The following is a 16,520-nucleotide window of genomic DNA, read 5'->3' as shown; positions in this document are numbered from 1 at the left end:
GGAGGCCCCAAGGACGCTCCCCCCTATGGGGTCAGGAGGCCCCCCTCACCTCCGCTAAGAGGCTTCTGCCTCTTCTGAAAAACAAACCCAGGAATGCGCTGCCCTCAGCCCTTCCCTCTACCTAGAAACTCCTATCTGGATGGGGAGGCAGCCTGATGCCGAGTGGGGAGGCTGCAAACATTTCCTGTCAGTCACCATCCTCCTACGCAGCTCGGTAAATAGATGCTCCAAGAGAGCTGTGAAAAGCTGAAGCTGACTCCGGCCAGTGCCGGTGTGGCTCAGTGATTGAGCATTGACCTAGGAACCAGGAGGTCACGGTTCGATTCCTGGTCAGGGCACATGCCCAGGTTGCAGGCTCAATCCTGGGTCATGTAGGAGGCAGCAGATCAATGATCAATGATTCTCTCTCATCATTATTGTTTCTCTCTCTCCTCCCTTCCTCTCTGAAATCAATACAAATGTGTGTGTTTTTAAAAAAAAACAAAAAACAACAACACTGCAGCTGAGAGCTGGCAGCCTAAGGCTGCAGAACATATTTGAAATTTTGAGCCAACATTAAAAATGTGGAAGAACACAAGTAAATGTGCAGAAGCTCTGGCAGCACCAGCCCAGCCCTCCCAGCTGGTAACCATTGCCTAGGTGTGCCTGGCAGCTGGACTGTGCTATCAGTTTGCTGCCAGCTCCCCGGACACATCATTCATGAATCTGACCTACCAGCTCTCACTGACCCTGGGTTCAAGAATCCAGATCTTCTTGCCTCCCTGGGGCCACAGAGCTGGTCACCAGGCCCATGTGGCTGACACTCGGGTTTCTGGTTGCCCTTGAAGAGCTCTTCCCATACTTCACAGAATTGCCCATTTGGGTATTTTATTTCCTCAGTAAACTGACTGTACTGTGGAATGCTGACATCCTCTCTGAAGGTGCCTGAACCACTCACGTGCCTTTTAAACCCTCTGCACCGAGCCCTGCATCCGTCCCACAGGCAGGGGCCCTCCTGAGGGAAGGCCGGGAGAACACGGCTGATGCAAGACCACAGTTGGGATTATGTCACAAAGAAACACCCTTGTGCTGCTGCACGGCAGGCGCTGGACCTCCACTTCCAGCAGCCCCCACTTCCACTCGCCTGGTCTCCCTTGTCAACACTGACACGCATTCCTGAGACCGTGAAAAGCACAGAACAGCAGGACAGAAGTGGATCCCCGCTTTCCTATCTGCAGCTATCTTCCCCATAGTGGGATGACTCGTGGATCTTAGAAATGTACTCCTTAGCGTTTACTCTTTTTATTGTTATTTTGGTGTTTTTTTACCCAAGTGAATTGAAACCAAGATGAGGTCCAGCTAGTTGGGCCAAGAGAAGAAGCAGAGAGCTGATCTGTGTGTCGGCTCTCCTCTGCCTCACGGTGCACAGGGACTGGACTCTTACTCTTCAGCTGCCACTTCAGAATTGGAATCCAGATGTTGACCTATTTTTGAGAAGCGGCAGGATCTGCTCTCACTCAGCCCCTTTCCGACGCCACAATCAGATGGAGTTTAGCAGCTTCGCCTTTCTCTGGGCTGGGCGCTCTGATTTGCCACAGACAACCCAGCCCCATGACTCCCTCCTGCCCTGCTTGTCCCACTTACCTGACCTGCAGCCATTTACGTTTGCAAGCTGCGATCCAGGTCTGTGCCCCCAGTTTAGAGCCACAGAATCTGAGTTTCAAAGAGGCTAAGCTCCAAGATGGGAGGCGTGGCCTGGGGCCTCCACCTGACCACACGCGGGACCCCGACCAGGGTTCAGGAGGCCTTGTGGCCGATGAGAATGAAATAGTCTCTGGTGTGGAGCTGCCTCCTGTGACCACAGACGATTAAACTGCATCTAACTGTCCCACCTCCGGGCTGCACTCTGGTGAACTGCCCTTCTGATGTTCTCTTTGCTTTTATGTTTTAAGATCATCTTTATTTTCAGAGGGCTTTCTTAGCCATGATTTCCAGGCAGCTATCTGTGTCACAGGGGCCAAGCACACACGATTTGGAGTCTGAAGACCTGGATTCACATCCTAAGCCCCGTTACATATGTCCTGTGTGACCTTGGGCAAGTTACTTCACCCGCTGGGTCTCAGTTCCCCCTCTGTGAAGGGAAGTGGAGGCGGCCTTCTCTCTCTCTCTCTCTCTCTCTCTCTCTCAGCACAAGACTGTGCTCTGATGCTTTCCAATGGCAATGTGATAAGGGACTAAATGAGCCCGAAGGGTTCACTCCCCTTTCACTCCTCAGCAAATGCAGTGCCCTGTTGTGTCTGGGTAGTATCCCCTCTGCTCCCGTTCTCTGCCCAACGGTGGGATTCCAACAGTTGGCCCACAGCTCACTCAGGTCCCTGGTCATTGTGGCCAGCAGCAGGTTGCTCATCCACAGCTTGCAGCCCCACCTGTGTGACTGAGGTACCTACAGCCCAAAGTAGGGGACGATCTGCTCCCAGCTGTTTTCAGAATCCCTATAGGTGTTTCACAGGGTTAAGAATGTGGACTTTGCAGCCCAGCTTCCCGGATTTGAAGCTAAGTTACTTCACTTCTCAAAGCTTTAGTTTCTATATGTGCAAAGTGAGGCAGCAATAATACTGACTTCATGGGGGGGGGGGGGTTGAGCATTAAATGCATTAACACATATAAAGTGCTTAAAATACTGCTTGGCACATATTACATATTAGGTTGAACCCTATGAAATTACTCATATTTGATGGTGTTTGACCTAAAATACGTGATCTGACCTAATCGTAAGCACCTAGTATGCTTGCTTAATGCAGGACAGACATGTAGCCTCTGGTGACAGCCAGTCACAGCTTCCTTTTACATTACCTGTGACCTTGAGGTGCAGGCTTTTTCTCACAGATGGAATCTGGAGAGCAAGCAGACATGCTCTGTACCCAGAGGGGAGCAGACAGGCATTTGCACGTGACCTGGTCCCCTTCCTGGGACAGGCATGCAGCCTGGGCAATAACTGTCAATCAATTCCTTCCCCTCAGAACATGGGAACATTGTCACATGCCACTGCTGGGGTCCTGGTCCCCATGCCGGCAGTTGGGAGGTTGTGTGAGGGGCTCTCGCCTGTGTGACAGGAATGGGTCAGACCAAGTGGTGCACACCTGAAAGGTATGTGTGCGTCCTCAGCAGCTGCGGTTCTCTCTCGACCAGGAGCTGGAGTGGCTGCTGGAGATCAACCGGCTCACGCACCGGCTGCTGTGCAAGCACATGACCCTGGACAGCTTCGACGCCATGTTCCGGGAGGCCAACCACAACGTGTCCGCCCCCTACGGCCGCATCACCCTGCACGTCTTCTGGGAGCTGAACTTCGACTTCCTCCCCAACTACTGCTACAACGGATCCACCAACCGGTAAGGAGTCCCTGTCGGAGGGGGCGGGGCGAACTGGGGCCCAGGGAGCAGCCAGCTGCCTCCTCCAAACTAGGCCCAGCCCAGGGGTCCGCTCGTCCCTGCCGCAGGCATCTCACAGGGCCCCTCTTGGGTGCAGGCTCTGTGCTGATGCCTTCCTGCCTCTTGGAGCCTTCAGGCCAGATCAAACAATCACACAGTCTGTGAAACGATGTATCACACAGTAAATGTGTTATGATAAGCGGTGAACGTGGAGATGGAAGAAAGCCCACGGAGCCACGAGAGAACAGCCCCACCTGATCCAGTCCGGGGAGCCATGCACACCTCAGGAGAGGCTTCCTCCTCTGAGCAGGCAGGCATGCTTGAGTTGCAGTGCGGAGGATGAGTAGGCAAAAATAAAGCAAAAAGGCAGAAGAGTATTCCAGGCAAAGTTTCTAAGGAGCCAGGGAGCTGGTAAGGGTGGAGCAGGTGGGATGGGGAGTGGTGCCATGAAAGATACAGCAGGATGCAGGAGGAAGCAGGACCAGGCTGGACTGCTCCGCAGACCACATTAGGATCGAGCATTTATGAACCTTCAAGGAAGGGAAGTGACGTGATCAGATGGTACTTTTGTGAGGACATATGGGAATGCATGTGTGCAAACAGGCATATGTGTGCAGAGCACACACATGCATGGCAAAGTGGAGCATGTCTCCTGCAGGTGACCTCAGCCCTGGGCCAGGCACCAAGGTAGAAACAAGACCTAATCCCTTATCCCCACAGAGGTTCAAAACCTGGTGGAAGAGGTGAGAGGTATTCACTTCGAAATAAGTATGTAAGGATGAGCAAAACTGTGCACAGGTCCTCTCAGTATCCTCAGGACCGGCATTCAGTAAGCTCAGTGACTGGGAGGTCTGGGAGGAATCCACCGATGCTCCTGAACCCACGCACTTAGCAAGACGCACTTCCTGTTCTCTGAAGATTTGGGACCTTTAATGTTCTTGAGCAAAAGTCTACAAACCCTGGCCCACAAGCCACAACCAGTTCCCCGCTGTTTTTGTACAGCCCATGAGCTAAGAATGGTATTGATGTTTTTAAATGGTGAGGGAGACGGGGAATCCAAAGAAGAATCCTCATGTGTTGGCAAGTGGAGAGTATTTGAAATTCATAGGAACTCAGCCACGCTCATTCATTTACTGTTGTTTACGGGAGCTTTCCTGCGACCAGCAGAGCGGATTTATTTGCAGCAGAGACCATCTGGCTGGCAAAGCTGAAAATATTTGCTGCCTGGGCCTTTACAGAAAGAGTTTGCAGAACCCTGCTCTGGGGAAACCCAACATGGGCGTGGGGAGGTGGAGAGGTGGGGCCCTGGAGAAGGCCATTCTCGGGCCCAGCCCACTGTTCTGAGCAGCCACAGGCCCCACATCAAGCCTGTGAGTCTGGACCTCAACTTTCCCATCTTTGGGGAGGAGGCAGTGGTTGGATGGGAGTACGTCAGAGGCACCCACTTAAGAAGTGGTGTGGTTGCACCTGGTCAGGAAGGGCTCCCACTACATCATGTCCCCTGAAGAATATCAGGACTCGGTTAACTCCTGCCCCATCTTTCCTCTCCTAGTTTTGTCCGAACTGCCATTCCTTTCACCCAAGAACCGCAAAGAGATAAACCCGCCAACGTCCAGCCTTATTACCTCTATGGGTCCAAGGTGAGTCGTCTTACCCGGGTCCTACCTCTAAAGGGGCTAGTGAGCAAAAGCAAATAGAAAAGTATTTCCCGAAAGAGAAAGGCAAGGAGTGGAGAAAAGGAGGCAGCAGTGAGATCCAGGCGGAAACGACTGTGAGTTTATTCATCTTTATTAGTTCACAACTAGCAGGGATGGGGGTGAATTCCAGCCAGGGGCTGGATCCTGCGCGGGAACGTTTTGGGGAGGGGAGCGGGCAGTGCATGCATGGGGTTTCTCGTCTTGGCATTTCCCCTCGCCTCCTGTTCCTCAGCTGATTCGAGGTGGCATCGTCCTGGGATTCTGGGGGTTGTGCTCTATCGATTTAAGGGGTTCGCAGGCAGGAAGCAGTTGGGAAGGGGAAGCTTTGACTGGAGCTAGAACTGAGAAGCTTTGTTCACAAGCACCCATCCTGACGCTACACATTCCCAGTGGTGCCTGTGCTAGACCTTCCGTCCACTGCCATGCGTTGGACAGACATTTATTCAACATCCAGGAAAGGCCAGGCACTGGGCTGGGATTTACATGCTGGGGGTGTAATAGAGATTGAAGCAGACGTCACCGCTGTCCTCCTCAAGTTCCAGTTCCACCTCATGGTGACGACAGGGAGCAACGTTCACAGTCTCCCCATCATGACAGATGGAGGAGATTCGCTTCTTACCCCAGGGGGTTAAGGGAGGACTGAAGAATACCACTGAAGCGGTGAGGTGTGTCAACAACAAATAAAATGGCCACCTTTGACCCCATTTTTCGATGAACTTAGAAGAGGAACCGACTGGATAAACGGTCTTGTTAGGAAAGGTGGTCCTCTGGGCCGGGGAGCCCTGGGTTAGGAAGGGTAGTGAACCCAGATGTGCTCCTCCCAGTCGGGCCTAGAGGTGGGGCTTAGAAGGGCTCAGGGCAGTGCTGGGAGGTGTCTTCTCCGGAACAAGCAGTCTGGTCCAGGCAACGTTCGAGATGCTGACTCACAGCATTTTAGATGGTTCACAGCCACAGCATTAAATCCCAGGGACTCACAAAGTAAGAACACCTCCCTTTCCACTTCCCTTTCAAACCTCGTTGGTTATATCGAGGAGACAGACTTGATTGGTGCTAATAGGTCTTTCGTACTTCAATGCTTACTAATCTCCCCTTTTATCGAAGAATAGAAAGCAGGCTTTAAACTTGGAGTCTTTAGTAGGCAGTAGTATCTAGGTCAGATTTATTATTTTGTTTTCGTTCTATTTATCCTTATGTCTCTTCTCTTTATGGCGGGAGGGTGCCGGTATTCATGTTTGGATTCATGTACAGCTTCCTTTTAAAATAAGTTTAAGTTTTAAAACATGAGTCAATTTAAAACTATTTGCTAAGAACAGTAAACATGGTATCTGGCTTAAAAAAACAAAACAAAAGTAATGTCCGAGGTGGTATGTGATTGCCTGAAAGTTGGAAAACAGGCTGGGGTGAGCCTTCGTCCACTCTTCCAAAACAGCCTCCCCAAAGCAGAGGCTGGGCTTCGGCCTGAAGCTGACTGGCCGCGTAGCTCAGCGAGCCCGTCTTCACCTCCACAGCTCCCCTGAAGTCCTGTGTTTTGTCAAGTCATGCACATTTCACTTTCTACATTGTAAGGTATTCACATTTGTTTTCATGTTAAAATAGGTTTTTATATTTCTAACTGCACCAGCCCCCACTGGGCCCCTCCGAGAGGCCATGCTTAAGCATGGGGATGAGTCCTTGGGCTTGAGGAGTGTGGTCGCTGAGCCAGGTGATCCACAAGAACACTGAATTTGCGGGGAGACATGGAAAGTCTATGGACACATTTTTACAAAGGAACTCCTGTGTGGAGGGCTTGATGCCACAGATTGGGGGCTGCTTCCTCCCCACCTCTCACCCCTCAAAATGAGGCAGAATGCCAGGTTGGCCACCACCCTCCCTCTGGGGGGCACCTGCGTCGGGGGCATCTGGGTCGTCTTCGGCGTCTGCATCAGCTGCAGCTGCGGCGTCGGCTGCGGCTTCGGCCTCCGGTTCCACTCCAGCTCCTGAATCTCTGCGTGGCATTTCCACCAGGGGGACCCCCTGCTGGTCTTCCTCCTCCAGATCAGGAGCCGGGCCGTCCCGCGGCCATCTCACCAACCCATTGGCTTCCATTAGGTGGGGCTCTCTGTAAGACCAGCGTGGCACATGGCAGCGGATGCACCAGTACTGGAGGCAGATGAAAGCAAGCACAGCTGTGAAGCAGGCCAGCAGAATGGCCAGCAGGACCCACAGGGAGAGCTGGGGGTTTACCAGGTAGCCTCTGGGAACCAGCGGGTTCTTATCCGGGGTGTAGAACATGGTGCAGTGATGCTTGTGGGGGTAGGTAATCTTCTTGCAGCTGACGCACAGGAAGTAGAAAGTGGAAGGGGCGAGGTGCTCGAGGGCCACCCTGCTGACGGTTCGAGGCACCTTCTCCTCATAGTGGAAGCTGTTGCGAATGTAGCCGGTGAAGATGTTGTTCCAGTTGGCCCTGTACATAACATTGTAATGGTCCTCCTGGCAGGGCTCCAAGGGCTTCCAGGAAACGATGGCTCTCGAAGAAGAAAGGTTCCACACCTCGATTTCCATCCTGATCCTGCAACCAGAATCAGAGTGAAGAGTGACTTCCCCTAAATTATTTATTTATGATCATCACAGCCACTCTTTATGGAGCATTCGAGATGGAGACTAATATTACCCCCATTTTACAAAGAAAATGGAGGCCAAGAGGCAACGTTACTCAGCTAGGCATAGCTAAACAACGGCAGGACAGACGTCCCATCAGGGCTCTCTCATGCCAAAGCTGGTGGCCTTCAGACCTAAAAAGGATGGGCCCACATTCCCCAGTCCCGTCCTGCCCTGGCTCAGATCCTTTACCTACAACGTGTGCCCAAGCCTTAAAAACAAGAAGAAAAAAAGGCAACGAAAGGAGGAATCAGGACCACCTCAGAGTCCCTGCGTTAGTCACCACAGGTCTGAGACCTGCAAGCCAGGCAGGTATTTCACCTAAATTTCCCTTCTGGACCTCTTGCATCTTCTCTAAGTGCTGGTAGCTCCACCATCTAGAACATTCTGCCTCCCAGTTCTGTTGCCCATGGCGAGAGATTTGTTTTGTCACTCATTGGCGGCTCCTTTCTCCCGAAAGCCTCTGCTCTTGTTGTGTTTGTTTTATCAAAGCCAAAGGTACCCAGGACATAGTTTCATAGATCAACACAATCAGCTGCTAATACCAGCACAGCTGCTACTCTTTATTACTACTGGGACCATGGATGTTAATAATGGTAATAACCATCAGTTAGCAAGCCATTGCCCTCTCGCAGCTCTTGCTAGCTGTTCAACCTACAGTAACAAGTTCCCTTTATTCATCATCACACCCTCTGAGCTAGATTTCCATTCTACAGATGAGCAATCTGAGGTGACTCAGCTAATAGGAACCAGCCTCAAAGCCACTTCACCGCTGGATATTCAGAGCAAGGTTGCTGGGTTTAGTAATAGAATGTTACTGCGACAGGAGATGCTGGTGCTAGGACCCGTTGCTGTTTTACCAGACAGATCCAGCGAGCTGTCTTCAGATTGCCAGCCCTCTGGCTTTGGGAAGGGAGCGCCATCCTCAAGCCTTTTCGTTTCTTTTTCATTCTGCGTATTTCCCCCTCACTGAATTTCCCCTCATCGAAAATCCAGGGGCAGCCATATTCAACCTGCGTATGTTGACGTATAGGTCTCCCCCTGCTCTGTCCTCTGCTCCTCCTCTCCCATGAAATACGGACGGTTTTGTTTCAGGTTGCAGTGACACAGTCAGAAAACAATCCGATTTTAACTAGAATTGGAAATTAAGCCAGACTGGCTTCCAGGAGGAGCTGCTCTCCTCCCTGCTCCCCCCCCCCCTTCTGTTTTCCTGCCCGTGTTCCCAGAGGGGGTGAGCTGCAGAAAGACGCATGGCATCAAGTGCTTTCGCAGTCCTTGTTTTCCTCTCTAAGGATGACAGTGAACTGAAATGCTCAGGAAGGGGAATCGTTCCTTCCTATGTGGCTGGAAATTTCCTCCCAGGAAAATGGGGCATGAAAGGGACGAAACAGGTGTGTGTGCTCGGATCCCTCCAGGGGAGGTCATTGCGAAGGAGACTGACTGTGTACGCTCCCTCTCATGCACACCCATCCACGCCACCCAGCACCCCACACATCCCTGTAAATACACCTCCGACCACAGTAAAAGAGCTTAATTCATGACTAAGGACGTAGAGGCAATGGCCCTCGTAAATCGCCTCCACCAGGGGTGATTAGCAATCCGTTTCTTGTCGTGAATCTTCTCCCCTGTTTGCCTCCCCTCTGCAGCAGGCTGTCTTTGCAGACTGAGTTCCCCACAGCAGACATTTTTAAGAGCTTTCTGTCAAGATGCTAACAGCATCCTCAGCTTTTAGGACCAAATCTGCCTCCCTTATTAATTTTTCTTCCTCTGCTTCTGTTTGGAAACACCCCCACCCCCACCCCCTGTGTGTAGCTATGTATATTACCATTGCCTGGCCCTCCTCCAAGCGGAGTGGGAAAGGAAAAGCCATTTCCATTTCCAAGAAGAGCCTTTTTCCCTCTTACCTGATGCTTGTGTGCTGATGCCAGTTAGAGCGTAGCCTTCAGAGGCAGGGTGGACCCGAGCTAAGGGAATGGTGCCTTTCCCCCTCTGCTCTGGGCTCTCCTTGATGTCTCTCTCGCCACCGTCTGAGTAATCCCACTGCCGCCCCCAACGCTCACACTATTCATTTCTTCAGATCAGCATCATTCACCATGGCAACCAGCAGGCATAAGTACGCAGGATGCTTTCGGGACCAGTCTGGAAAGGCTTTTGTCCAATGAGAGGAGCTCTTGTTTATTTGGGAAGAAAAAAAAAAGGCAAACAAATCTGATCCTCAAAGTGGTATTCTTCCAAGGCTCCTAAATTTTCTAATTAGCTTGGGGTTTTTTGTGTTCTTTTTGTTTGGTTGTTTTGTGGGGTTTTTTTTGGGGGGGGGGGTTGCCACATCTAGATACTCTTTGGACAATGGTTTCGAATGCAGAGATGCCCTTCTCTATTATCCCACAACTAAAACAGTGATTTCATCTCCCTCCCACCTCACCCCACTCCCACCCCTACATCCTATCCCACCTCTGCAGTCTCTTCTTCATTCTGGTCTCCTGTGGCATTACCTAGGTATATGACACAGGTCAAGAGTCTTTTATTCTCTGGGCCTCAGTTCTCTCATCTGTAAAGCTGTGGGCATGGGCTACATGGGGTGGCAGATAGAAGACATGGGTCCTACCCCTGTCCAGTCCTGAACCTGTGTCAGGCTTACTAAACCATCATGGTTCTTGTCCTGGGTTGGTTTGAATGTCCCCGCAAAATTCAGGTCCACACAGAACCTCAGAATGTGACCTTATTTGGAAATAGGGTCTTTGAGGAATTAGTTAGGGATCTCAACATGATCTTATACTGGATGTAGAGGGAGTCCCAAACCCAATGACTGGTGTCTTTCGGAGGAAGAGGAGAGGGAGATATACACACAGAGAGACACCACACGAAGAAGCTATGTAAAGACAGAGGCAGAGAGTGGAGTGATGCCGCCATAAACCAGGGAACGCAGGGGTCACCAGCAGCTGGAAGGTGCAAGGAAGGATTCCCCCCTGGAGCCTTCAGAGGCAGCGTGGCCCTGCTGACTCCTTGATTTCAGGCTTCTGGCCTTCAGAACTGTGAGAGATGTGAGGCTTCTATTGTCTTAACCCACCACATTTGTGGTAATTTGTTACAGCAGCCACACAGAACTAATACAGCGCTCCTCCCATTGGGGCTCAGAAACACAGCCTCAGAGTCCTTCTTAACACAACCCTCCCAAGAAACTGCTATCTGTCAATCATTTGGAGTCGACACCAGAAACCCTTTACTCCTCCTGGGTTGGATGTTCACCAGAGTTCTTTTCTTTAAAGAATCCTGACTTTGCTTTCTTGCCCTTTTTCATTTCCCTGCCTCTGAGCTTCCATCCCCTTCTTTACCCCCCACCTTAAAAGAATACATTACCACTGTTCTGTTGGAGAGATCAGAGGGCAGGCTGAAACAGAGAATGCAGTTCTGTCATCTTAAAGCCACTGAGCCCGAGGTAACCTGTTACAGCAACCCTCGCTCAGATAGATGGGAACCTGAGTTATTTACACAAATTATGTGTTGTTAAAAGTCAGCTTTTTTCTTCTCAGTTGTTGGCCAAAGTAGCCAAGTGCACCCCTGAAGGTTTCCTTGTGATTCACGTTAGGGATAATCAAAAAATCGCAAAGAGTTGCCTGGTGAGTCACAGAAACCACCCCCACCCCACCCCACCCCATCCCCCGTCCCCGGCCAATGGCCTCTGTGAGGCGTGGAGTCGTTTTCTCCAGCGTCTCTTGGTTAGCCGTGCTCTGTGGCTTTCCCGTGGCCTTGGTTAGCTGTGCTGTGTGGCTTTCCCGTGGCTTCGGTCCTCCCAGGGGCCTATCACAATCTGCTGTAATTCTAGCTAATGGTAACTCCCCACAGAGTGCGAAGGCATCGTCTCCACAGAAAGGCCAGTGTGCTAGTCTGCAGGTGCCTTTTGAAAAGGTTATTTTGAGGGGAATAAAAATACCAATTAAGGAGCCTGTGGAGTGATAAAATAGAACTCAAGCCTTTGCCACAGAAAAGGGGAATTTCTTTTTAATGCTTCTGGCTGCCATTTTCAACACTGAGCATTTTATTGAGAAGTTGAGATGCTCAGATTATGAGGCCTTACAAGTCCTTTGGCTTCATGGATCCTGAGAGAAGGGACCGCATTCTTTGGGCCATGGCGGAACCTGGGGTGGAAACCGAGTCCCTGGCCGGGGCTCGGCCTGCTCCTCTGGGCACCACCATTCACCAGCCTCCAGGGCAGCCAGTGCCGCGCTCGGTGAGTGAGGTCAGTGGCCCAGGAGATCACATCCCAGCCACGTGCACCCTGGCTCACCTTCAGGGAGGCCCATCTGCCGTGTGTCCACGTTGTAGGCTCTGCCAGGTGGATAGGCCAGGCTGTGTACACCAGATATAAATCACTGCCTGAGGAAATCAGCCAGGAATGGGGTTCCTGTGCCCTTCCTGAAGGTGGCAGTAAAGGGTCCAAAACTGATTGGCACCCAGGGCTCAGAGTGCAGTCCCTGACCCCTCCCAGGCTGGGCTCACATCCGACCAGTGTGGCCTTGGATGAGTTCCTTCACTTTTCATACCTTGGGGAACTCTTGTGTAAAATGCAAATGTCAATAATGCCTGCCTTAGAGGGTTGTAGCAGCGAGATGAACCCCTCTCTACAAAGTGCTGGCTCTGGAAGAGTAGCAGTGATTACTAAGAAGAGGTCAGCGGGTCAGAGCCATTTCCTGAGTTGGTTAGTCCACAGGCTGCAATGGGCAAGGTTTGTACCCTGCATGATGCTACCTTCCCTCCGGCGTCTGGAGGCCAAGTGCACCTGCCCGAGCCTGAGAACTCTCACTTCAGGTCGGGGTTGTTGTTAAAGGTAAAAAAGTTTCATCAACTGATTAGTAATCAAAATTAGCACATGAGCCCAAACTTTAAAAGAATATTATCTAAGCAAAGTAAATGATATAGAATATATCATACAGCTACCTTCCAAGTGCTGCAGATTGGGGCACAAATCATTCTTTCAATTATACCAGTGATTTCCGGATCATTTTTTGGTCTTTAGAAAGTATTGGTGTGGTCGTCACTGGCTACATGATGCCCCACGGCATGATTCGACCTCAGGAAAATGTATCCTAGTCCTGCAATGCCTTCCCCATTCAGTCATTGTCCTGAGGGGCTTTGCTGTAGCAACCAGCTGGGTCCATACCTGGGCGCAACCTCTTGCCACATGGCCTGACCTGGGGAGTCTGCCTCGGCCCTGCTGACAACACCACCAGCAGTGCCACCCACTTTGCTGCTGCCACCCCTACTCGCGTCTGCGTGGTTACACTCTCAGGCTACAAGTTATTTATTCACCATCTAGAGAATTCCTTGATTTTGGCAATTTATACATAGAGCAGAATATCATCTTGTATTCCCCCTCAGGCAAGTCACCTCACTTAGATTCCTCCTCTGCTAAATGGGGATGGTTGCACCTGCCTCACCTGGTGCCGTAGGCTGGTAATGGCCCCCAGAGATGTCAGGCCCTGATCCTGGGACCTGGGAATGTTACTTGATTTGGGTAAAGGGCTTTGCAGAGGTGACTAAGTGAAGGATCGTATGGTAGGAAGGTTATCCTGGGTTAGCAGGATGAATCCTAAATGCCATCACAGATGTCCTTATAAGAGGGAGGTTTGCCCGGCCGGCTCAATGGTTGAGCATAGACCTATGAACCAAGAGGTCAGGATTCGATTCCAGGTCAGGGCACATGCCCAGGTTGCGGGCTCGATCCCCAGTGGAGGTTGTACAGGCGGCAGCCAATCAATGATTCTCCTCATCATTGATGTTTCTATCTCTCTCTCCCTCTCCCTTCATCTCTGAAATAAAAATATATATTTAAAAAAAAGAGGGAGGTTTACACACATACAGAGGAGAAGACCAGATCTCAGCAGAGACATTGGAAGATTGGAGTGATGCAGCCACAACACAAGGAACGCTGGCTGCCACCAGAGCTGGAAGAAGCAAGGGACGAATTCTTCTCTAGAGAGTCTGGAAGAAGTGTACCTGCTGACCTGATCGTGGCCCAGTGATACCGATTTTGGGTGATAGATTCTAGAATTACAAGAGAATAAATTTCTGTCATTGTAAGCCCCCCCCCCCTTTGTGGTAATTTGCTACTGTAGCCACAGAATGCACCTGGACAGTTATGAAGAAATTATTAGCTGAAAACATTCATAAACAGAGAAGCATTATACACATATCCTCATTACTATATTCGATTATGGAAAAAAATGTGATGACATTGGTTTCCTCTAAAAATTTAGTGTTAGAGGGTTGATATGGTACCTCTGACTAGGAAGGCCGGTTCCTGCTCTCCCTCTTGCCGTCTCCAAAGGACTGACTTTGTCAGACAAGGAAGAGGAGCATCATTTCTTGAGGTCTCTACAGCACCTGCCTTGACTCTTTCAGCCTCTTAGCTGAGAAGACCAACAAGGAACCCAGATGTTGGAGACCCAGCCCTACAGCTCAGTAGACGTCAAGAAGGGATGGACAGACAGACACATCTGCACAACCCCATGCCCTAGCAATGGATTTGAACCTGTAACTCAGAAGTTACTAGTTTTTTATGTCTCTTACCTGTGCTCTTCCCTGGTGTTGCTGTTTTATTCGTTTACCTACAGGGATTTCAGAATTTGCAGCTCACTCTCTGAACCAGATTAGAGAGCTGTGTTTTTGTTGGTGGCTGATAGTATTCAGATTGCTCGAAGAACATTAGAGAAATTATAACTAAAACAGGAAATTAGAAACAGTTTTAATTCCTCTTGGGATCTCTGAAAACAGCAATTGTGATTCCAGAAAGCAGATACAAATTGCTTGCAAATTCAGTTTGCTAAGTAAATAGGTCTCGTTGTTTAAAGTGGCTAGCCCTGTTTACTGTCTGGTGAAAGAGGCCCTCTGACTAAAAGGCCATATACCACACTTTACAATGGCGTAAACAGTAGCTTCTATGTTATGTATGCTTTATCACAATTTTTAAAAGGTCCGTGTACAGATAATATAGTGCCCAGGATCTGCCAGGTCGAACTCACCATGTTTTTCCCCTCTCCTTAAAATACTGTTTTGCCTTTTTAAAACAATGCACCTCTATTTCACACATTAATAAGATGGCTCTGATTCCTGCATCAGGATAATTTATCTCTTAAGATCTCATAAAATTATTTTGTGCAGTGTGGATGGTGCAAGCTTGTTTAGCTTGATATTAAAAGTGAGCCATCCTAATCGTAATTCATTTCTAAGGTAGGCCCTTCCTTGGGTTGTAACCTGAGTCAGTTAGCAGGACTGGTTCAGTGAAAGAGATTTGGAGCAGTTTCAATGTCTCAAGTCATGTTGCATTCCTGTTTTTCTTTGCCAACCTCAGAAAATGCCCAGGCTCCCATATTCCCACATTTTCTCAATAGGGCCCAGCCTCCTACTGAGCCAGCAGGTCAGATGGGTGCCCTCCGGGGGTGTGTGTGCATGTACTTTTTGGCATGTGTGTGCTTCTTCTTGCATGGGTGTGGTGTATTTTGGGGGTGAGGGGTGCTTGTTCACGTAGAAGGATTTGAATTCTGCTCCATTCATGCTGGTCCTTCCTGAGCCTGAGTCATCGACTGAAGCTTAAACTTCTGGTCTAGACCAGAATCCAAGACTGATGTAAGAACGTCAACAAGAGGCTGCCTGTCTGCATTGAACAGGCCTACAAGGGGGATTTTTTAAAACCCTTGTGTGTGGTAAAAAAAATTCCAAAATTTTCCTCTCTTCCGTCTAGAACTGGGGAGGGCTGTTGAATCCTATATATATTTTGTGTGTGTGTGTGTGCGCGCGCACTTGCCAGCAAGTGCTAAGGAAGACTTGGTACTAGAACAGTGATGGCGAACCTATGACACGCGTGTCAGAGGTGACACGCGAACTCATTTTTTTTGGTTGATTTTTCTTTGTTAAATGGCATTTAAATATATCAAATAAATATCAAAAATATAAATCTTTGTTTTACTATGGTTGCAAATATCAAAAAATTTCTATATGTGACACGGCACCAGAGTTAAGTTAGGGTTTTTCAAAATGCTGACACGCCGAGCTCAAAAGGTTCGCCATCACTGCACTAGAAGCTCCTTGGGTGGGGTTAAGAAGACTGCCAGGGAGGATGAGCAGCCAGGAAGACCTCGCTGGAGCTTGCACCTCTGAAGGGAGCGTTAATCCCATCTCTTCCAGTGCTCAATCCCAGGCAGGTTCCCTTCCAGCAACCCTGAGCCATGTTTCTCAGCCTCCGCCCAAACACTTGCGGCAGTGAGAGCTCCTACCCAGCGTAGTCTGTTGTTGAACAGCTCTCACTTTTATAATGTTGTAAATATTAAGCAAAATCTTCATTTTGGGGTGCATTTCAGCACCTGGTTCCCAGCTGTGTCCTCTGTGGGACATCCATTGTGTTGTGTAGTCTTGTACCCCATGTATGCACCCCCACTCTTTACATTCAGAGCATCATGACTGCTGGGGGGGATTTGACCGGGACGCTGTATTTCCCTGGTTTACTTACCAAATTATCAAACAAAGCATTAGGAATGGCTGCTATTGCAATGAGTGCTTGCAGAGTGTCAGGCACCAGGCTCAGTGTCTTCTGTCTGTTATCTCATTTAAACCTCCCAATAGCCCTATTGGAAATTGCATTATCTTTACTTAGGGAAAACCAAAGCTAAGGGAGGTTAAGTAATTTGCTCAAGATCATCTAGCTAGTAAGTTTATGGACCTGGGATTTGAAGTCAGGGGTGCCCATGCCCGTTTATAACTATAGACTCAGACAAAGCAAAAAAAG

The 16,520-nt window shown here is 49.7% G+C and overlaps 2 protein-coding genes across 2 annotated transcripts in view; one reads left to right on the top strand and one right to left on the bottom strand.

The window, feature by feature from the left end:
- Nucleotides 1-16,520, top strand: part of CYFIP2 (cytoplasmic FMR1 interacting protein 2) — an 89,601-nt gene that overhangs the window by 43,120 nt on the left and 29,961 nt on the right. Inside the window, exons 21-22 of the mRNA XM_023754143.1 lie at nt 3,169-3,368; nt 4,960-5,047. Of these exons, the coding sequence (XP_023609911.1) occupies nt 3,169-3,368; nt 4,960-5,047 (288 nt within the window). The remainder of the gene's footprint in view (nt 1-3,168; nt 3,369-4,959; nt 5,048-16,520) is intronic.
- On the bottom strand, nt 6,929-7,645 carry FNDC9 (fibronectin type III domain containing 9). Its single transcript, XM_023754082.1, has one exon. The coding sequence runs from the start codon at nt 7,643-7,645 to the stop codon at nt 6,929-6,931; it is 717 nt and encodes a 238-aa protein (XP_023609850.1).

This window comes from Myotis lucifugus, unplaced genomic scaffold, assembly GCF_000147115.1.
Source record: "Myotis lucifugus unplaced genomic scaffold, Myoluc2.0 scaffold_56, whole genome shotgun sequence".
Taxonomy (NCBI): Eukaryota; Metazoa; Chordata; class Mammalia; order Chiroptera; family Vespertilionidae; genus Myotis; species Myotis lucifugus.
Note: the sequence above shows the minus strand (reverse complement) of the source record. Positions and strands in the feature narration are given on the sequence as shown.